General features: G+C 39.4%; 1 protein-coding gene across 7 annotated transcripts in view; it reads left to right on the top strand.

Annotated features, from left to right (window-relative positions):
- The window catches only part of SPATA5 (spermatogenesis associated 5), a 184,412-nt gene that overhangs the window by 45,262 nt on the left and 116,030 nt on the right, over nucleotides 1-23,120 (top strand). For all 7 annotated transcript variants that reach the window (XM_048943100.1, XM_048943101.1, XM_048943102.1 and 4 more), the window contains exon 14: nucleotides 6,343-6,469. In XM_048943100.1, coding sequence (XP_048799057.1) covers nucleotides 6,343-6,469 — 127 coding nt within the window. The remainder of the gene's footprint in view (nucleotides 1-6,342; nucleotides 6,470-23,120) is intronic.

The raw sequence follows: 23,120 nt of genomic DNA, 5'->3' as shown, positions 1-23,120 counted from the left end.
GATCACTGTCCAATACATGAGGGTTCAGAAGAATGCAGGGGAAAAAGCCCCCTGGAAGAGATCCTGGTGGTTCTGAGCCCATCTCAGGCTGGCTCCTTTTCTCCTTCATTTGTGTTGCCTTTTTCTGGGCCTGCTTCACTGACTTCTGAAAAGCTGCAATAATAAGAAATTTTGTCAAGTGGAAGATGTTGATCACATGAATATGGAGGGTAATTAGGATGTAAAAAGTGACCTATGGGCTATGTTTAATACAGTGTCACCTGCTGACAGCTGAGCACTGTTTCCAGTTTTCATGAAGCCCAATTTTTCATTTTAGGGAAGTTTGCTTAGACTTGATGGTCACTCAAGGAACTCTAAGAGTTCCTCAAATTTTTAGTGCTTTTGTAATAATTAAAAAAAAAAAAAAAAAAAAAAAAAAAAAAGAAAAAAGAGTAAAGAAAGTTTTGGGGCTGGAGATAACCATAAAGCAAAATGTTCTACCTGGTCTCTGAATTTTGGTGACTCTCCCAAGTTTCCTCTGGACATTTCCTTTATATCAGATGTGAATTTTGGTCTTGAGGAAACAGAAGATGTGAAACAATATAGGGGGTAAAAGTGATACAGGTGTATGTCAAATATTCCCCGAGCAGCCTGGTCTGGTGTTTGGCAACCTTGCGCATAGCAGGGGAGTTGAAACTTGATGATCATTATGGTCGTTTTCAACCCAGGCCATTCTATGATTTTATGAATACAACAACATCTAATTGTAGGGTGCTGATGGAGAGAGGGATTTAGAATTTCTTCCTTTGGAATATTTCTGCTGATACAGGCAGAAAAATTCCTTGATATTGGGAATGTTTATTATCTCAGCACTGAAGACATGTTTTTTTGTTGTTGTTTTATGAACAGCCAATACACTGAGGTGATATTATGCAGGCGTCTTTCTCCTAGATTTTTTTTAATAGCATCCAATTATGTGGTATCAGTGATGGTTTGAATTAATAATACGCACTGGAGTTGTGCTGTACTTGTGCCAGATGTGAATTCGGCCATAACGACCATTTGTACCTAGGTATGCTTCCTATGCCTTTATGCTTTACAAGATACATTATTTGCTGCATGTTCACGTACGTAGAAGACTGAATTAGTAATTCTGGAGCACAACAATAACACGCACTAAGGTGTGACTGAAGCCTTCTGCCCTGCATCTGCACAGGGCTGAGGGCCTGACAGCAAGGTCTGCTTCAGCCAGCATTAATTGTTAGGATACCAGCCGTTCTGTTGTGTCAATGAGTTTTGCATTTGTTGTGAGAGGAAATTATTTCCAGAGATTCCAGGAAAGGAGTTATTTGAGATGATATCATGTCCAGTGAGTACTTTTAAAACCCGTCGCTTTTGGCTGTCATTGCAATTCTTTTGTTAGAGAGAATAATAAGAAAAGCAGCTTTTATCTCTGTAGGTGAATCTTGCCTGATGTGCTGATTTGGAGAGGCAGGTGGGCTGTACTCCTCCTCACCAGATCTGCATTACAGATTTCAGCTGTGCAGAGATGAATCCCTGGGCAGTAAGTGAGCCGGGTGCCTGCCCTGAGGCCTGCTCCTGCCACTTTGCAGGCCTGCCTGTGAGTGTAAGAGTGCTCTCAGTGTTGGTGTGTGCATAGTTCCTGCATTTTCAAGTCTATCATTTATCAACGTAATCAAATTAAGGTCCTGATTCTGTAGCTAACGTGTTCTGATGGTTTCATTGCCACTGAAGGCCGTGGCAGAAGGAGAGTTACTGGTTTTCCTTGACGGGATTTAATTGAAGATCAGGATTTAAATAGGTTTTTCCAATGGAAATAACATCTGTTGTTCTGAAAAAACATTCATTGCCTTGGCTATGGGAGTGTTCTCAGTTTTCAGCCTGTGCAAATGTATATTTGCATCAGTTTGCAGTGAGGTTGCTTACTACATTTGATCATGAGGTAAAATCATAAGTACTGCTTTCTTGGACTTCAATTTTCAAATATGAAACAAACCTGCTAGATGGGGGGGGTGGATAGGGAAGGAGAGCTAAACAAGTGAGAACATAGAAAACAAGTAAGCTGTTGCTGTCAACAAACTAGCTATAGCAAGAAAGGTAACAGGACCTGGCACACGTCCAGAGAAGGGCAGTGAAGCTGTGAAGGGTCTGGAGCATGGGTCTTATGAGAAGCAGCTGAGGGAACTGGGATTGTTTAGTCTGGAGAAGAGGAGGCTCAGGGGAGACCTGATGGCTCTCCACAACTGCATGAAAGGAGGTTGTAACAATGTGTGAGTCAGTCTCTGATCCCAGGTAACAACGATAGGATGAGAGGGATTGGCCATAAGTTGCACCAGAGGAGGTTCAGGTTGGGAGAAATTTCTTCTCTGAAAGAGTGGTGATGCAGTGGCACAGGCTGTTCAGGGAGGTGGTGGAGTCACCCTCCCTGGAGGTTATCAAGAAATGTGAAGATGTGACGCTGAGGGACGTGGCTTAGTGGGCAATATTGGTGGTAGGCAGAAGGCAGGACTAGATGATCATAGAAGTCTTTTTCAACCTTAACGATTCTATTTAAGTCTGCTGATTACTTACGTCTGATTGTGTCTGAAAAGTCTCCTTGGTGTGAAGAGTTATATGGTAAATATATGCTGATAAATTTTATGTACTTCTTGGTGCAGTGGTAGAATCAAGTTGCAGTTAGTCTTATATTTATGGGAAAAAGTGTGAGAGCAGCTTCAAGCATTCATGTGGAAAGGATGGTTCTTGTTGGCCTCTAATTCCAGGTGGTGAGAATGGGCACTGGATGAATCCTGAGGAGATGAGAAAAAGAAGGGGAGTTATGGGTGGCCCTCACCTGCATAATTCAGTTTGGGGCTGGGCAGCATTCTCTCAGATGCAGCAGATGGTAAAAATTAATTCAGGTTAATGGTAAGGCACTGGTACACTGTAGAATGTGTTTTCTTCTGCCAGAATGCACACTGGAAGTGCCTTTAGCACAAAAAAAATACTGTGAGCAGGTTTTTATTCCCCATAGATAGTTTTACCTGGTGGGCTTGGCAATTCGAGAAGCCTCTCTGTTGTTGGTCGAGGGAAGGGTGTTGGAAGGGCATGCAGCCCAAGGCTGGTTGGGGCTTCTGCAGCACCAGCTGAAACTTCATGTGGGGGAGGGTATCTGGATCTGCCTACTGTGGTAAACCAGTATAAGCAGATATGTTTTTCTCCCTTTATAACTACTTCGAGGATTTAGGAATTGGCAAAAAGATTAAAATAGCACGTAGCTTACAGACTGATGTATTTAATTACGACACCATTAGAGATTACTCAGAATTCTGAGGCCCACGTGTAGCAGCCAGGCTGCTCTTTCCTCACACATTTTTATTTTGAAGTTCAAGGTATTTCTGGTGGGGGCACAGCTCTTGTGTGCACGCATCCATGCACACATGGCCCTGCATGGATTATGTAAGGTTCCTAATTCCGACCGCTGGGATTTGCAGGCGGCGTGTTGACAGGAAATTAGTTTGTACCACTACGTGCCTTCAGAGAGTGATTTTCATGCAGTTGCAATGATGACATCAACCCACAGAGGTCAGGTTAAGGGGGGCAAAGGCAGTCGCTTGGCTGGAAGTTGGTTTTGGCAGCGCCTGCATGGGACTGGAGGGTTAATCATAATTTGTTTCTCCGACTGCTGTTTGCGTCAAAAGTCCAGGCAGCTTTAATGAAAGTTGCCTGTGTTAATTTGAAACCCTTGCTGGGAAATCATGGGAAAATGGAAAAAAGCGTACTTGCGTGTCACCCTTCAGATTAACAGCTTAAGCAGTGCTAGCGTTCTCGGGGCGTGCAATGCAACTCAGAGCGGCTTGTAAAGAGATCGCACATGCCTGCTGGGAGTTTCATGGGGCATCCTCTGAAGCCAAAAGCTAATTTGCTCTAGACTCTGTGCTAAATATGGTGCATCATATGATGACTTAGTGAGCTCTGTCAGCAAAAGCACCAAAATTGAAAACTTCTGGTGTCACAGATCCCAGACATGTCTTCATTTGATAGTACTATTATTTTTGATATTTTTTCCATATGTGGTTTTAAAATCTTAGTATTCCACTTCTAACAGGTAGTAACAGAACCCCTGCTAATATGCTGGGGTCCCCCCTCTGTTGTTGTTTGAGGAGCAGGATGCCATCCATGACTGCTTAACAGTGATTTTCTGATTATGCCCTAACTGTGTGAAACTGCAGGATATGTTCACCTCTAACAGTGGGAGTTTTCCTTGGAAACTTTTTTTTCTTTTAGTCTGATACTTGTAAAAGAAATGTTTATACTGGGGAAAGATGTAATATCCGTTCTAGTCACCTCTCTTTATAAACAGGTATTTCTTCTTTGTTTCTTTAAAAAAACGTTTGACATCTCCCCCAATGCCTTCTGGGTTCAGATCATCTCATATAACACTAACATTTTGGTCCCACTCCTAATGTTTTTCCCTTTGCTTAGCTTTTCCTTGTATGCAGCCCATGGGGTATAAAGTTGAGTGAATGTGAAACTAGTGCGAGATGGGAGGCCCGAATCCCACCTGAGACCAGCTTATGTTACAAAGTTGATTTTAATTTCCTTCCAGTTCTGTGTTCTTCGAAAAGCATTTGCCATCCTTGTGCAACACCTGAAGTGTTTTATCACGCTCAGCCCTCTGGAAAGCTAGGGGCTGTGACTCAGGGCTGTGTTAGACATGCTCTGATAGCCCTTGGGAGTTCCTAGCTTGGCTGCAGCAAACCAAAAAGCTGACAACGAGCTGACCCAAGTCCCTTCTCTAATATTTGTTAGCAACCTAAAAACTCTCTTAGCCAGCATTTATTCTAGCTCCTCAAAGATACTTTCCAGGCTAGGTCTGATAAGTTAACTATTTTTCTCTGGTAAATTACAGAACCGGTTGCAGAACAGGAAAGCTACAGAGCTTATTAGGAGGAAATCTGTGCAGTGGTGGCAGTGGCATGTTGTGTTGGCTCCAGGGCTCTCAGGAGGCACATTGGCTGCCTTAGTGGTGGATGGCCGCACTGGTGCCAAGTGCCACAGCTGGATGGGGGCATCCTGCCTGCATCTGCTGGAAAAGCTCAGCGCTCAGTGGCTTAGAACTAATCTGTCTTCAGCGATCACAAACAAGAGAGGTTTATTTCTTTAAGCTGTATTTTAAATGGCATTTTAGCAGGTGTTGAGGGCCTTCCCCACAACTGGAGGTGGTGGTGACCAACAGCCAGGCTCTCAGGGCTCCCACTGCTTCACTTCACCCCCTATATCTGAGTGAATGGTTGTCTGTGCACAGGCCTTGTATCTCCTAGGCACAGCATCTTTGAAAAAGTAAAACCTGATCTGACCTATTTTTTAATAATATTTCAGAAATAAAGCCTCTTTATGCAGAATTAAAAGGATGTCATAGTGTAAAGAACACAACTGCTGATGACATTTATTACTTATTGCAACACAGGTGCTTGGTCTTGGTTTAATTATGTAGTGTCTTCTGCATTCTTACAGCATGTGTGACCATGTATACACATGGATATATGTATGTGAGCACATACATTGTAAATGCCTAGAAAGAAGGTGGTATATCACTTATTCTTTTTTAAAATATTGGAAGGTTTAACTAATATACTGGTTTATTTTTGTAATATATTTTGCTACATCTATTTAAACAATTTTTTTTCTGTAAACTACAATGTTACCAGGGCTAATTGCCTAACTAACTAAATAAATAAACACTTAGAATACTTTGTCTTGCCTCTTTAGGTGTTTCGCATATTGGCACTTTCAAATTGGAGTTTTCTGTTTCTCAGTCTTTCTTTCCTGGCATCAAAGGACTGACAGTGCTATTTTGAAGGAGTTGGTATGCACTGAATTTGTACTCATTTGATGGAGAGGATGTACAAATGTAGACCAACTCTGTAAAATACGTTAACTAAGTAATTTTTCATCCAAGATGGTGTAAGCATTCACTTGCAGGATGCTGGAAATTAAAATCTGCCTGACTAGAAAAGAATCTGGATGGATCTGGTTATCTTAGAAATGTTTATTCCAGTTATCCACATTCTGTAAAATCTTTACAACTTCTGAAGTAGGTTAGTAAGTAATAAACCTCATCTGGTTTCTGAATACCCAGCAATCTTTTGAAGGACTAATCCTTCAACTTGCATTTACTAATTTCATATGATCGAAAGTATTTTACATTCAGGTATTGAAATTGAAAATAAAAATCAGAATTAAATTAAACATTAAAAAAAGTGTATCCCTATAAATTGAATAGAACTCTAGATTTTTTTCCTTTCTCCAAATTTCTGGGAAGGACAAACAAAAGCTGTAATTTTATTTTTTTTTATTCAGCTCTTCAGGTGCTGGGAATGTAGCAGACCGTGTCTTGGCTCAGCTGTTGACGGAAATGGATGGGATAGAGCAGCTGAAGGACGTGACAATTTTGGCAGCTACAAACAGACCGGACATGATAGACAAGGTACGAATAGATGCAGTGTTGAATGCACCGTTCTCTTGAGAAGGCCTGATTCTGGAATAATTCAGTTCTCTTTGTTTACTCTGCAAACTGTTGTCTAATAATTTTACGATGAGGGTAGAAGTTGGAAAATGGTGGCAAGGCAAAGGAATGGTTTAAACGTCCCTGGCATTTTTTTCCCTATACAAATGTTTTAACAGAAACAAAATGTTTTGTGATATCCCCCAGTGTCTGTTTCCTAGAAGAAATTATTCTTAAATTGAGCTCATTGAACTTGTGCAGCAACATTTCTGTCAAACTGCTTTTGTGGGTTTTGCTTCTGTTATGTTTGTTTATGCAAGAGTTTGCTGGACTGCTGGTTTCATTAGTTGCTTCCTTTCAAAAGATTAAATATCTCCTCCGTGCTGTTTGCCTGCTGCCAGCAGTGGGGGTTCCAGCTGCGGACAGCACGGTTTCTCCTTAAGTCTCGCAGCAGCCTTGCTGGAGAGACAAGTATGTAAAACCAGAATGGTTGTAACACTTAAAGCAGAAAGCCTCCAAATGCAAAACAAACCCAGCAGCCCTCTACAAAATCCACTTTAAAAGTCTGCCACTGCTGTGTCTTCTCACAGCTAAGTGCAGTAGACGGACCAGTCTGAAGTGATTTCCTTTAAGATATGTTTCGTGGCGTTGGTGAGGTTTCTTTATTCTGCAGCTTTTCACCTTCACAGCATTCGTGAATTTGATGACAAGCTAATGAAATTTATTTTTCCTGGTCTTTTTGTAGGGTTTCTTAAAATATTTTCTTATTTTCAATGTTAACAAATTCTTACATTTAAAGATATTTCTGGAATAGTGTTTTTCTGTTTGTCTTGGAGCATTCAGGTAAAAATATGTATGAGGTGCAAGCTTTTAAAACAATATTAGTGTACACGTGAAGTTTTGAGGAAGAAAAAAAAACCTTTTATTTTGGCTGCATAACACAGCTTCTTGCCTTTTGAACTGCCGGAAGCCACCCAGCTGATAGCAGCCTGATAAAGGCTTGCTTACAGCTTCCTTAAGGACTATCTATGCGTCTGCTAAGGCGAAGTAGAACTCGCAAAGTGTATTCAGCAAGAAGTGGCAAATCAGTGGAAAAATACACTTATGCAAAACCGAGATTTTCCATAGATTTTAATTTTAGTCAGATTGATTTCAGCTTTCTTTGGTAACGATCTTTGGCGTCGGACTAAGCTGAACTTGAAAAATTGTGATCGGTTGAACAGAAATTTCCTTTGGGGTCAGTTCATTGTTTGGGTCACTCCGTCACCTGGCACTGTGCCTGGCACACCTGGGCATTCAATTCTCGTGTCACTCTCCCTTTGCCTAGATTTCCCTTCCCTGTGAATGCTGTTTTCTTGTGGTTTGCGTTTTTATCTGAAATATTGGCATTTACCTGGGACAAAACTAGCGTGTGTTAAAGGGGCCACCCTGCAATACACAAAACACGTAGAACTGAAATTGCTAGATATATATGCACTATATCTCTGTCACTGATGCAGATCCAGCCCTAGTACCTGGAAGTTTTAATTTTAATCTGGAGGATAAAAAATTGGCATCTTCCTTGCATCTGAATTTCTGGGCGTGATGAGAGGAGATATTGATTCTGAAAAAATCTGTTTGTATATCTGCCTTTCCAGGAATCATTTATTTTAACTAAAAGCAGCCTTGAAGCCAGGAAATGATAGGGGGATAGCCCATCACTGAATAGGTGACACAGTCAGAGGAGAGATGGGCTTACACGGAAATTAGCTAGGTTCTGCAACATCACTGATCCAGTACTTGCAGCATGTTGTGGAAACCCCACTTTCAACTCCAACTTTTTTTTCTTGCATTTACCAGCAGCACCTGAATACTCTGTGTGTAGGGAACCATGCTAGCTACCACAGGCAAGATCTGTAGACACTGTGGTGGCTGAAAGCAAGAATATAATACATATATATCCTTATAGAGTATGAACTCTGATGGTAAAAGAAGAGAGGAAATGCAGAACTAACAACACACTTGTGTTGAGATGGCAGCGTTAGGCTGATGTATTCTAACCCCAAGTTAATCCTGACTAACAGGTCTAAGTTCCACTAGACAGTGCTTCTCAGAATAGTGATCTGTGTGATTATAGGAATGTTATTAACTAGAAACTGTAGATTGATATTTTAGATATTTTTAAAATGATTTCTGCGAAGATAGAAAGAAAAAAGTTCTGATAATTTCGTAGAAAGTGTTTGCTTGTAGAATAGCAGAGCAAAATTTCACCAGTCTGGAGAAAGTGTTTAAACTGTGATTTAAAGGGACTGGACAATCATGTTTGAGTTGGTATAACTCACATCATGCTTCAGACAAACCAGGTAAGCTACACCAGGCTATACACTTTTTCTTTCCTGGAGAAAAAAAAAAAAAAAAAGATGGACACCAGAAAGTGTTTGTTTTGAACTTCAGTTAATTAGATTTCTCCATATGGATTTACAGTTCGCTTAGTAATCACTGATGCCTTTGAAAGTGTAAACTTGTATTAAATCAGTGTATTGGAAATATTATTTCAGTAATATATGACGATAAATGAGTGTCCTGTTTGTGTAGGTGTATCATGACCATGCAGTAATTCTTAATGTGTGAACTTTACATGTTGTATAAAGGCACAAGGCAATCTTGTGTTCTTTACTTTGAAAACAGCACGTGGGAATATCGCATTTAAGGGTGTTGCCCTGTGCCTAGTGTGGACACGGTCATCCCTGCAAGCGCTACACTTTGTTGGTTTTGAGTAGTGAATGATTTTGAATCAGTCTTTCATAGAGTTATGTTTAAGGGTGAACTTGTTTTGACTTGTTATAAATGTCTATTAGTAATATAGTTCCTCTAAGATGTCATGATTTTATTGAAATATTATTCCAGACTTATGTTGCGTGCCATGTTTGGGGCTACATAGCTACTTTGCATCCCATTCATGCTATGCTGGAAGTATTTTGGGATAATTTCCATTGAAGTAACGAAACAAAACCAGCATGTACCGATTTCACCCTACATATGATGGAGAAAGAGTGATTTCAGTTAGAAGTACTCTGGAACAAGATGTACTCTGGAACAAGATGTTCTGAACATACTTGGAAAGTGATACAGAAACAAAACATTGTGAGTCAGTAAGAATAGTAAAACTACCCTTTAATCTTGGTTTTCTATTTACTGTAGAGGTAGAATTGATGAGCAATAGTAGGAAAAATACTTCTAACTTTTGATGACTTCTCCACTCAAGAGTGATTTTTTTTCATGCCTGAAATATTTTACAGTAATTTCATGGAGCTGCTTGCAATTCAGAGCTTGCTGGTATTTTCCCACGTATCAGTTGGCCTAACAAGAAATCTCACTCATCGCTACAAACCGAACATAATTTATTTTGAGCACTGTGTATATTTTGATTTGCTTGACATTAAGTGATCTTTTCATATATGCATGGACAAGCTTTTCACTGTAGTCCAACAGATCTCCACAGGAGAAAACCTAGATCAACTCAACAGGACTGCGTGTCCTTATCTCTTGCAGTGAAACCTGTATTTTCCTAAACTTCTAATGCTGACCTTAGTTCTTGGGTGAGGAAGGTGAATTTTTGTTGTTTCCTGCCCATGCTGATACCTTTTTCCTCTGCATTTCATCTCCAATAGCCAGGGTACAATTAAGGAAAAGAAACTGTCAGATCCCCAGGGACCTTGGTGAATGTTTCAGCACAGGAAGCAAGATGCCTGTTACTGTGGTATCTGATAGTTTTACCTCCTGCTGGGTCAAATTTGATTGTCAAACACATCGGCGATGGTGTAAAACACAAGGTGATAAGTGAAGGGATGGCTTGTGATATACAATGACATCCTGGTGCTCCTGACAGCTTCACTTGTCCTTATCATGGGGTGCAGAAAAGATGCATCGTCAAATATGCTATTTGCATAAGAATGACAGGATGTGATAGGACAAATGAAGATTAATGAGAGCCTGCGCTGTCAGCGTTACTCACTGTCTCTAAATTGATGATGGTCTGGATTGCATCGGTGTTTATGGGCTTCAAGTGTAGCTCAAACCAGAAGCTCTACTGATACTGAATACTGAATCTTTAAAAATTACTTTTTTAGTACAGTTTGGCTTCTAATCTTGAAGTATCTTGCGTGCTAGTATAAGAACATGTGTTCTGTGGATTGTGCCAGTGCAGAAGATTTTTGCTGCCTCCTTTAGAACAGTTATATTGCTTTAAAAGTGTCATACTCTCCAGCCTGCCTCCTTACCTTCTCTCTTCTACCCTCTCTTCCTTCACCCTGAAGTCTTCAGTCCGCACTGTTCTGCAGAGAAGATCAGTTGACTTCAGTGTCTTAACCGCCGGAGTTCAGCTTATTTCATTTAAGAACCATGTGGATATTGAGTTTTCTAGACTGCTTATAGGAACAAAATAAAACTGCAGCCAATATTCATCCTAGCAACTGCCAACTATGGGGAAATAGAATAAAACTTTCCTCCCCTGTGGTTCATTTGGGCTTTGGAGGAGTTCTCTTGGTCAGAGAAGTCAAACAGAGGTTTGACAAGTGAATTTGACCCTTAAAATGGTGATTACTGTGTGCAATTTTGGGACAACCTTAATTTAAAGTGGCTTGTTTTGATGAAAATAAAAAGTCCATGATAGAGCCATTTGGCAGAATCAGTAAAGAAATTATAATTTCTTGCCTGCAGCAAAAGTAAACAATCTTTCCTCTTTTAAAACATCAAAGTTCTGTCTTTCTGAAGGCTTATGGAAGAAATTCAAATATTTAGGTTTGCAGTTTTACAAGTTAAAAGAAATAGGAAAGAATCTGGCATATTTATTCATTATTGTCTGGAAATGGGTAGGTGCTGTTGTAAAGCAGGTGATACTAGATGCATGCTTAGCAGTCAGATGCAGTAGCATTTACTTAACTCATTTCCACATATTATATTCTTCTATTTGCGTATTTGTCTGTGTGTGATTTCCATTTTGGTCAGATACGTTTTACCAGAGTGTCTTCATACAGCCTTGACTAGGTTCTATTTCAGTTTTTCCAAACGTAATGTAGGACTGGAGTTACAGGCCACACAGCCCACTAGTCACGTGCTCTGCTCCGCTCTGTGACCTCCAAATTTAATCAAAGGTCACAGAAAGCTCCAGGTTGGAAGAGGCCTTTGGGGATCTTCCAGTTCAACCTCATGCTTGTGCAGGGCCGACTTCAGTGTTAGGTGAGGTTGTTCCAGACTTGTCTTTATGTATCTCCATGAATGGAGTTTTCAGAGCCTCTCTGGGCACCTGCTTCATGTTTGACCGCCCTCACCATGATTCTTTTTTTTCTTTGTATCTAGCAGTCTAGCTTCCCAAAACTTCTGCCTTCTTGTCCTGCTGTGTACTTCTGTGAAGCGTTTGTCTCCACCTCCTCTGAAAACCATTTTACTGCTCCCTGCTGCTTGTAAATATTTTTACCTGTTCATCCTACTCTACGTTGGGTTTGGTTTGAGGATAAGCCACTCAAGTGTCTCTTAGCCTTGCAGTGATGTAATATGAGCTGAGTCCCAGACAGGAAACTGGGATACATTTCTGGCTGTTGCATCTCAGTATTGCTTCTACGCAGATTTTGTCCGATTTGGAAGACTGATGGCACAAGAGTAGGTACTTTTAGAAGGAGACAGTGTTGGGACACTTAATGCCTTGTCTAAGTATTTTTATGATAGCTAGGTTACTGGAGAGGAAGTAGTCCAGTCTGGGGATCACAGGAGATAACTGACAAGTAACCTGTTAAACTGCTTGCCCTGTCTGATATTACATGACTGAAACCAGTCTTCATTTGTGGATGGACTTTGTAGTTATCACTAGGATAGAACAGGTGGGAATGTGTTTCAGAATAGCAATCAAACCATGTAAATGCAATCACCATGCCTCTCCATACTGCTGAACCGTCAATATTTTTTTTAACATTTTTTTCTTGAAATGCTGAAATGCCTCTCTGCTCGTCAAAAGGCACTCCTCATATTCTTCTAAAGCCCTGGGATTAAAAGCAGAGAGAGATTTTGTCTTGTGACTTTTTAGTCAGCCAGCACCTAGCGTGTTTACATCATTTTGCCCAGGTGCAAGTATGGTTCTTTGAAATAACAGAAGATGTGGGATTTCTTTTGAAGACAAGATTGTTCTGGAGCATATCATAAATTTTCAAAAAATTAGGCTTTAGGGAAAAATGATATCAAACTACATGCCATTGAAAAGAGGGTCTGACATTTTAAAATTGTTTCACAATCTTGGCACCTTCACATTTTCCATCAATTGGTTTTCTCTGGTATGTGTTTGGGTTTTTACCCTTTAATGCAGTTAAACTTGTAACTGTGACTAAGGCAAAGATGTGCTCTGGAAAGTAGCTGTTTCTCAGAGATCTAATTTTGCCATTATTAATAAAAGATGCTTACATTTTCAGGTGATTAAGAGCTTTCTAAGTTTATTTAAAAGAAGAAAAGCATAAGCGGGAGTAAAATGTTTTTAATGTTGCAAATTATTTTCATCTGTTATACTGAAAACACTGGACAGACATTGTTGGCCAACACTGCTGTTTATTGGCCAGGATCTCAAAGTTGATGATTTGAGGCTGGATTGGATAGTGAACCCTGAGCTCCTCCAGCACCTTATCAACCTGTCTGAACACAGAGTTAGTTTCTATGTTCCCCGTGAATGTACGTATATAATATTCCTCTTTGAGTCGAGAACTGGGTTTTAAGATTCACCTGAAGCTCTCTCCTTCCTTCATCCCCACCCCCTTCCTTGCTGATGAAAACTTTGTTTTCTCATGAGTACAGCAAATAAAATATTTCCAGGTGTGCAAAAGTGATTTTTGTTTCCAGCATCGATTGTCAGAGTGTGGAGGCCTGAGTAGTAAATCAGCCTTAAGGCTGCTATGGTTTTAAAAAAAAATAAAATCTTAGTGGTGACAGCTGAAGAGCACAGTGACTTTTTCACTCAAGATTTATTACCTGCCTTTAATAAGGGGTTGGAGGGAAAACTTGCTGGGCTGCATATTTTCTCCTTTAACAGACACACCATAGGGCCAGGATAAATTGGCTTTATTTTGTCTGTGAAAACATAAAACCAAACAGCGTATGTAAAAATATAATAGTTTTACTTCAAGTAGAACAGAAGTAAATATGCCTGCTCTTATTCTTTATAACAGAAGGCATTCCTTACATTGATTCGTTCATGTAGTGTAGCATCACTAATACTTTCATAAACTCTGCGACACGTGCCAGAAAACTTATTTGAAGGTATCAAAGCTGACATATTTGGAAATACAGCATACATACAAGTTTGGAAAAGTACAAAGATGGCAGAGTAATGGCCAGAGTTTGTTTTTATTCCTATGTCCTATCCTCAGAGAATACCGATGAAGGCACAACGTGTCAGAAAACCTCCAAACTATTAAAAGTGGGAAATTTGGGAGGCTTATCAGAGTGCTATTTGTACCACACCATGCAGCAGTTCAGTGAGTCTGTAATTGAGATACCACGTTGGTATCTCCACGGTGGGGTTGGTTTTGTTTGCCTTTTCTTCATTTGTTTTTGTTTTTTGGGTGTGAGGGTTTTTTTGTGTGTGTGTGTAACATGAAAGTGACACTGTTTGTAAGAGAGCATGAGAACATATGCTTGGGTGTTAAGATGAATCATGCCTCTAGAAGTGAAGTGAATTTAAGCAGTACCTGTAGCACTGGGTTAGGTCAACTGAATTCTTCATGTGGATTTAGAGGCAAACATAGCACCTTTGTCTAGAGAATTAATAGTAATTTTATTATTAAGGTTCATGTACCTGTACAGTAAGTTTTAACCCCTAAAACTTTTGTCTGCTTGTTGAAACACGATGTTTAGCTTCCTACTTGAATTACTTGAGAACAGCCTATGTGATGCTAACTTCTGCCTACTAAATCCTTCCAGCTCAATCTTTCCCTTTTGTATGAAATGTCAGGCCATGCAGAGGAGCAGTGCAGCTGGGTTGCATATGGCTTGCCTCAGTTCCTCCAGGAGCACCCTCAGGAGCTATCAGAGCCTTAGGGACGTGTAGCTAGAGATACACTACTTCATGGCAGATGAAAAATGCACAGCAAGGTACATTTCACAGACGCTGTGTTATATGGCATGAATCTTTTCATATGTAATAAACTTCACTAGGGTAGCGATAACAGTTAAGGATGAGACATTTCAAAAGGGTTGATTTTTAAGGGCATGATTCTAGTTAATGTGGTGCTGTGAGCTACATAACGAGAGAAATGCCCAGTTAGGATACTTGCCCAGTAGCCATAAACACATTTAGGGTTTGGTTTGCAACTGGTCTTTTGCTTAGCCTTTCTCTCTGCGGATGCAAAATGTGCAGTATATATGAAGTGCTTTTGTGAACACTGTATTAAAATAGCATTGTAGAGACTGTTGTGCTTGTTGAACACCCATGACTTCAGAAATGCCATAGGTAAGATTGCGTGTACAATCTTAATTCATTGTTCTTTGTGCATATGAATCATCGTGCAGTCCTTAACTCTGTTAATGAAAGTGGTATTCATTGTGCATGATTAATTAAATTGCACTAATTTAGAAAATTATTTTTACAATTCATTATGATCACCTTTAATTACCCTAATACCTACATTTCCTTATTTTTAAGAGCTCTGATTTACAATGTTTGAAATGAGATTAATAATTACCAGTTTCTGGTGTGAGAGTCTGGAACCCATGGTGCAGTGTCATGTTGATATCTTCATGGTTATCAGCTCTACGGGAGCCTCTAGATTTGTTGTGGAAAACTTGGTTGCTTGAAGTAAGCGGTAAATTGACAACAGTGTTCAACTACTTTGCTGTTCTTTGTGGGACGTTTTGTCTTTTCTCTTTTTACAATATGAGAAAGACAGGGAGCTGTTGGAGAGGGTGCAGAGGAGGGCCACAAAGATAATCAGAGGGCTGGAGCATCTCCCCTACAAAGACAGGCTGAGGGAGCTGGGCTTGTTCAGCCTGGAGAAAAGAAGGGTATGGGGTGACCTCATTGCAGCCTTTAGGTACTGAAGTAAATGCTATATGCTCCTAAAGGGAGCATATAAACAGGAGGGGAGTCAACTCTTTGAAGGGGTAGATAACTGCAGGACAAGGGGAAATGGTTTTAAGTTGAAGGAGGGAAAAGTTAGGTTGGCTATCAAGGGAAAGTTTTTTACTACGAGGGTGCTGAGGTGCTGGAACAGGCTGCCCAGAGAGGTTGTGGATGCCCCATCCCTGGAGGTGTTCAAAGCCAGATTGGATGGGGCCCTGGGCAGCCTGGTCTAGTATTAAATGGGGAGGTTGGTGGCCCTGCATGTGGCAGTGGGGTTGGAGATTCATGATCCTTGAGGTCCCTTCCAACCTAAGCCATTCTGTGGTTCTATTCTTTACCCAGTATCCTCTTGGTCTGCATTTTCTTTGTCTCCTGATTTCTTCATCTTTGGCAAACCTAATTCAGTATCATCCTTGTTCTTACTCTATTTGCTCTACTCATGTATTTTTTTTTTCCCCTCTGTGCTTGGATGCATTTTGCTTTTCACAAATTCTTTCTCCCAAGCTCAGTAAATTCATTTTCTCAGTCATCCAAATCTCCCCAATTTTTTATCTTCGCCTGCCTGCCCAGCCAGCATTTCCCACTTCTCTTTGCCTTCTGGGATCCTGTATCTAGAATTTTTCTTAATGACTGTGGATTTTGCCGCAGAGTCCAGATTCCTGACTTCAGTGTGTTCATTCTCCGTATCTGGCTCTTGTTCCTTCCAGAATCTGTTCTGGTATCCTCTTTCATCTCCTCCTGCTTGACTAGACTCAGATTACTCCACTGAGAGGAGAGGTCGTTTTCCTGCTGTGACTTTGGTAGTCTGGATTCAGCAGGAACATGCAGACTCCTCAAATCTTGGTAGTTTCAATCTTTGAAAATGTATCTGTTAAATATCAAGAAAAATCACTGAGTTTTTCTAACTAAGAAGTTTCAAATCCTAGCATGGTCAGATCTCAAGACTTTCCTCCAAAGGTTAGGGTGAAGTCATTTTATTGGCTTTTTTAAATTGTAAACAAAGCAACATATTTTTCCTAGTCTCCTTCTCATGCAACAGCTGAAATGTTTTGACTGGAATGTTACAAAACAAATCAGTTGAAGGCAGACAGCCAGCTTGGAAAGTACAAGAAGGTCAAAGCTCAGAATAGAATAAACTACCAAATGCCTCATCTTATAGAAGTCACTCAGCATTTTATATTATAATAAGTGCAGATACTTATCTCCCTCCTAACAGAGTGAAGGATGTTTCAGTAAAAATGGAAGTCATGGTGAAACAGAAAGCTGAGGATTGTCTGTGCCGCTGGTTAGTGTGGATCGTACCTCAGCACACCTTGTGACTGTGCTGGGAGAGAGAAGCGTGAGGGATCAGTGTATGGTTTCTTTGTTTGCTTGTATGTAGAAAGGAGGTGACCTTTTAAATTTTACTTTTAGAAAACCTCTGAATGTAAGAGCTTTGTAATGGGCATGTTGGAATAGGATCAATCTTTCCATGTTAGTAAAAGACACCCAAGACGTATTGAATGCAGCTCGTTAGTTGATATGCACTTGTTTCTCAGTAAGGATGAGTAAGCTTTTGCTTAAGGTTCTTCAGGAGTATTGGATGTAGTCATTGTCTGTTCAGTTTATTAATAGTGTTGTCTTTGTGAGATTTCTGTGGGCAGAATAAGACTTCATTGAAGAGTTCATACTAGTTGAGTATTCTTTTTTTCTCATTGAAAGAACTCCAACTTTACATTTTGTTTGTTCTAGCAGTGATAAAAGGTGGATACCTTGCACATCTAGTATATGTTCTGCTTATGCACTGGTAAAAATAGCATTCAAGTGCAGTGCAGGTATCAATAAAGAAAATGGACTTGTTCGAGAAAACCAGGTTCTTAGTTATTTAAAAAAAGTCTTAACATCAAACTGAATGAAGGCAGTACTATAATCAAAACGGAAACAATCTGGGAGTTGTTGATTTATAATATATCATTTTTATAAGGTACGTGGAGGGATTGTTATGCATACCTGCAGGAGCAGAAAGCCAGGGCTCTTTTCACATTACTGTCTCTTGTGATCAGTGCAGGCTTAGTGTATGACTTTGTAGGTCACCAGAATACCTCAGGATTACATGTTTAATAACAAAAGTTTATTTGAAGCTCTGTGTGGTTTGATGTGTATACAACTATAAAAACTTGCTCAGAATCACAACAAATTCTCAAATTTTTTGAATGATCTAGAAAAGCATGTAGGCTATAAGGTCTTTGAATCTGATTGAGAGAGAAATGTCTGAAAGTCAAATGAGTGTTTTGATTCAGCAGTGCTGGGCAGTGGTAGACAGGCCTTCTCTCAGCAGTTGTAAAAATCTGAGGTGACTGCCTCTTTTGGGGCTTGTGTCTGTTACTCGTTCTTACTGAGCTGAAGAATTTAATTAAACAGGGTGTAGTTACTTTTTCCTTTGTTGTAAATGAAAGTACACTCCCTCCGTGGCGAATTAAGTGTTGTGTTACAGGGAAGCATGTTTGTTCCAGATGTACAGAGAAGAGTTTAAAACAGCCCTCCTTTAATTGTGTTTCATACATGCTTTATAACAATATTCCAGTTGCTGTCTAGAACATCTTCCAAATTTTCTGTTGCCTGTCAGATGGTGAAGAAGATGTTTTTGGTAACTGTTCCTTTGTTCTGATGGTAACATAATGCTGACAGCTCCTGCTTCGTATTGTTTCTATCTTGCAAACCTAAAAATGAACTTCTTCACTTTTTCTAGCCACTACTTCAAACAGGATGCGTATTCAATTTTCCCATTAATATCCTCGCTCTAAGTTATAATTCCAGCATACATATTATATTACTTAAAGAAAAATCTGTTATGAAATTAAATGCATATGTTAAATTTACACTGGTACTACTGTTATCTTTTCTCTGTAACCTCAGACCAACATCTGTAAGTTTGTGCAATAAGTCTTTTCCACTCCCCTACCCCTCCATGTCTGTTTTTCCTGCACATGTGCTTTGTTTTTTCCTGCAAAGGGAGTTCTGCTTTGGAAAGTATGTTTGGAAACTGGGCTGGCAGGATGATGGAAAAGGATGACAGAACTTGTATCAATGCCATTAGAGGGTGCCTTTTTTTTTTTTTTCTGGTGAAAACAAAGAGCATTAATAAAGTATGAAGGTAAATAAACAGAGGTAAATAAACCTGTTGAAACATTGGACTATTTCATCAGGGGGTTGCAGCTTTATGTAAGTGCATGAATACACTTCTGTGTTTCTTGCCAGAGCATAACTTTCCAAAACCCTAATATGAGAAAGGAGGGCAACTTATGTAGCTTTCACTTCACAGATGGGAGAAGAGGTTAAAGTGAGACAAAACTGTAGGGCTCTCATTAATGTGTCATAGGTAAGTTTTAAAAAGAAAGAGTTCTTTGGATATTTTAGAACCTGTATGTAAGCTCAGCTGATGGCAATTTTACATAATTTTTCATGATTTCCCTTATGTACACCCTTCCACCTTGCTATGAAGCAATGTAATCTTGTTGAAAGAACTGACCTGCAAAAATGAGCGGGTAAACAAGGTGATCCTATGCAAAATGAGAAGAAAGGCAACTATTCCTTAAACCAAATATGTTTTATGACTTTCTATCCCTCTCTGAAATTTTTCCCAGTCTACTATATCCTTTTTGAGAGAAAAGAATTGGGATTGCACTCAGTATTCAAGGTGCTGGTGAAACATGGATTTGCATGCGTGCATAATGGTGCTTTCTGTTTTGTTCTTTACACTGTTATTAGCAGTTTGCAATTTTGAACACTTAATTTGCTTGTTTGACTGCTGCCAAGCACAGAGCTCAAGTTTTCATGACTGTCTATTAAAATTAGAAAGTCTGCCTCTTCAGTGGTAATTGTTCATCTCAGAACTCATGCTTTTATATATGAATGAACAACTGAGTTTCCCATGTTCATAATTTTGCGTTTGCTTTCACTGAATATTGCCTATTTGCTAAGGCTCCTGAAATCCTTATAGAGTTCTTTACCCTCAGCGTTCATCCTCATGTAGCTATACTGCTGGAAGTCATGGCTCCTATATTATGTCATTTCTTTGGTACTAAGCGTCATAAACAAAATGTAAATTTTATACGGGAGAAATAGATGAGGTTAAGGGCTCTGTAGTGTGTCACAATAGAGAGGTAGCATAGGAAAGGCTTCTACCCTGACGCTGCATGCTGCTACCTGAGGGCAGATCCTGACAAGCACAGTTAGACTTGCTGAAAACAGAAGAATAAGAGATAAAGCATCCCACAATACCATGAACTTAGAGAATTTGAATTCATTTGCCCTGTTTCACACGGATTCTGAGAAGGAAGAGAAGAAGAACAATAAGCATTGCAACGTGTTTGCTTTTTACTCTGCCTTATTGTCAGAAATTATTGTGTAAGCCACAGGTTCTGATGCTGATATCTCAGGAATTAAGTCCTGTCACTGGAGAAAAAAAAAAAAAAAAAAAAAAAAAGGCAAAAAAACCAACCTCATGGATTGTCTTCTAGCAAGCTGAGGAATCTCTTGTATTGTACTAAGCGTGCCTTTCTGTTGGAACTATTATACAATAGTTACCATTTATTCAAAATAAGCATACTGTTTCAAGTAGAAGCAAAGCAAAACAAAAACCAACTTTTTTAAAAAAAGAAAGAGGAAAAAAACATTCTAGAAGAAGACTGTCTTCATACTGCAGTGTATCTTGTCACTGCATAGAGAGCGTGAGCATGCCTGTCTTTTCATAAAAATGGCAGTAGTGAAACAGGCAGACACTGGGGACAATTAGTTGGTATGAAAAAAAAGCATGCAGAAAAATGCTGAATGCCAACCCAGTTTGAGGGGACTGATAATGGCACAGAAAATGAAGGTTAGCACAGGGTTAGGCCTTGTAGATGGAGAGCGTGTATTTAAGATTGCAAGTAGCGTAACTCTGCTCCAGAAGTTTGTTTTTCTTAGCTGTGACTATTTTCTGCAGAAGTCACCGAGCGAGAAGGGGCAGTGTTAGCCAGTTTGCAAGGCAAGTCTTAATCCATTACTTAACAGGGAGGCACGTGAGATATGTAATCAAGAACACACGCCAGGGTGTGTGTGTTCATCAGTCAACATGTGAGGTGTGTGTAATTGGCAAACACGCACCTTGGAGCATGTTACTACACTTATAAAATGGCCATTTATTTTAGTTTTTATTAAGAAATGTAAGTATTCTGTGCAAACTTAAAAAAAAATTCTCCTGATTTTTTTTTTTTTCTAAATGAAACCCCGTTTTTTCATACATTTCATTTTGAACTATGTTCAGTACCTGTTTTAGTGTTTAAGTACCATTTTGATCTGCTATTCTGTGTTGTCTTCATGCACTAATGATGCCAGTAGAGTGTAGGTGTGAGGAAGTGTAACTGGCTTTGTCCTAGATTTCCTCATTGGTTCTTTTTTGTTGTGATCTTTTGAGCTTCCCTGCTTTGACTTAAAAGCAATGTAGTCCCCAGGGAAGCTAGAGTACAAACCTTAAATTTTGTCTTCACTGGATATTGCTCTTAACAGCCTGGGTTTCTGCAGCAGAAATTGAGAGAAGCAGATGATTTTCTTTCTTTTAATGGAAAGTCTATCTTATCAGTACCAGCAAGTGCAAAATAACAGTTCTTTTGTTGTTTGGAAAATAACTACTGGAGTATTTTTGTCTTGTTCGTGTGCATTTTCCTGTCAGAATGTAAACTTTGCACAGCAACAGTGAGATATTTTGTGATGCTGCTTCAACTGCCTATTCTCCAGAGGAAAAAAAAAAATAAAATGGAACAGTGCAAGGAGTGAGATGTGAAGTGGAAACAGATTGTGCACCTTGCTGCAATCATGGCTTGTATAGTAGCTGTAGAAGAACAGCACCTTCTTATTGAAGACCTCTGTATTGTTTGTGTGTCGGGATGCAGAAGTGACCACCATAGTGGTGAGAACAAGGTGGCATAGCTGTAACTGCTGTGGAGACTGTAACTGAGGCATTAGGTGCTGTTGTGTCACTGCTTCTTAAGAAAATTGCTGGTTAACATTCACAGGAGACAAAACCCTTCCCTCCTCTGTGACTGTGCAATCCTTTTGCATCCAAGGAGTTTTCAGTTATGACTGAAGTCTTGTTTCCAGGCATACTTTTAAGGAGTTGCTTTTCTTTCCAGAGGACTGAGCATGAAAAGGAAACTGAAGCACTGAAGGTCCTACATTGTGTGCACGATTTGTACTAGATCATTTGCAAGCTTTGTAAAGAAATGGGGATCTGTTCTGTCTTTGTTTTGAACATGAAAACAAAATACATTTCACATAAGATGCCTTTTCACAAATAAAGAAATTGTTTAAGCACACACTTTTCCACAACAAAGTTGTATTTTAATGTGATCTACCAGCAATGTTGTGACATAACACAAACAATGTAAGTTCTGAAAGAAGGCAAAATATAAGTTGGACCATTAACCTTCTGAGACACTGAATACATTTTAAATGAAATTGTTTTAATTAGTACTGTTCTAAGAGAATAGAAATTGTGGTTTCATTGAGAATTACCAGAATTTGTGTACCTGGCGTGCCACCTGAACTTTCTGGGCTTGTACAAAAATCTAAACTCATTATTCAAATGTCAGCCTGTTTTTGTGGTGAGATTTCCATGAGTTTACTTTTTATTCAGGTGGATCTGATTCTCATAAAAATACTGATACAAAAGATCTTAACTTGTAACTTGATTTGTTGGAACTCCTTCAGTCCCTGCTCCAACCTTTGTAGCTGTTTTCCCATAGGACAAAGAGTGCATCTTTTTTTTTTCCCAACACTGGAATCGTTTACGTTTTGCTCTAAGGCTAAGGAAATATATGCATGTTTACAGAATTGGAGCTTCGGGAACTAGAAAAGGTGGCTAGAGTTGGTAATAGATCAGGCAAGAATATACCATGAATACAGATTGGACTGAAACAGCCATTGTTTCGGCAGTTCTGAGCCCGTTCAGCTTTAAGGTTGTCCACTTGAATAAATATATTCACTTGATTTTTCCACTTACAGATGCTTCTATATGCTAAAGCTCCATGACCAGAAAAATTATTCCTGTATAGAACAGGAATATAAATCTTTTACTGCTTCAGTTTCTGCGTTGAGCTGTAGTAACATGAGTGTAATGGTGGGTTGTAATGATAAAAAACATTTTTGGAGCTGGTTTTGATCGTTTCCTCATCTTCATATCAGCAACTCGCTGAGCCCTTTAAGAAGTGTAAGCTTCTTTTTGAAGGAACGAATCAGCAAAATGCCCAGGTCTTGAAAGTAAATTTCTATTCTGTGTGTGAGAGATTTTTCTTTTTTTTTTCTGTGAGAATACAGTGAAACAAAGACCTTATATAAATACCAAAGATTTTTGTGTTAAATTGGATTGTTGTGATTTTCTCTCTTGTAGAGGGCTATGAAGATGGCCTATTACTATTTTATACTTTCCTTACTTTTTTTAATAGTTGCTTCGGTTATGTTCTCCTTTTCTGTAAGGAGCAGCTGTTGTACCTGATCCTCTATTTCTTGTAATGAATCTGTGTGAATTGATTTTGTTGAAGT

Source organism: Lagopus muta, chromosome 4 (assembly GCF_023343835.1).
Source record: "Lagopus muta isolate bLagMut1 chromosome 4, bLagMut1 primary, whole genome shotgun sequence".
Taxonomy (NCBI): Eukaryota; Metazoa; Chordata; class Aves; order Galliformes; family Phasianidae; genus Lagopus; species Lagopus muta.
This window is presented reverse-complemented; position numbering and strand designations above follow the sequence as displayed.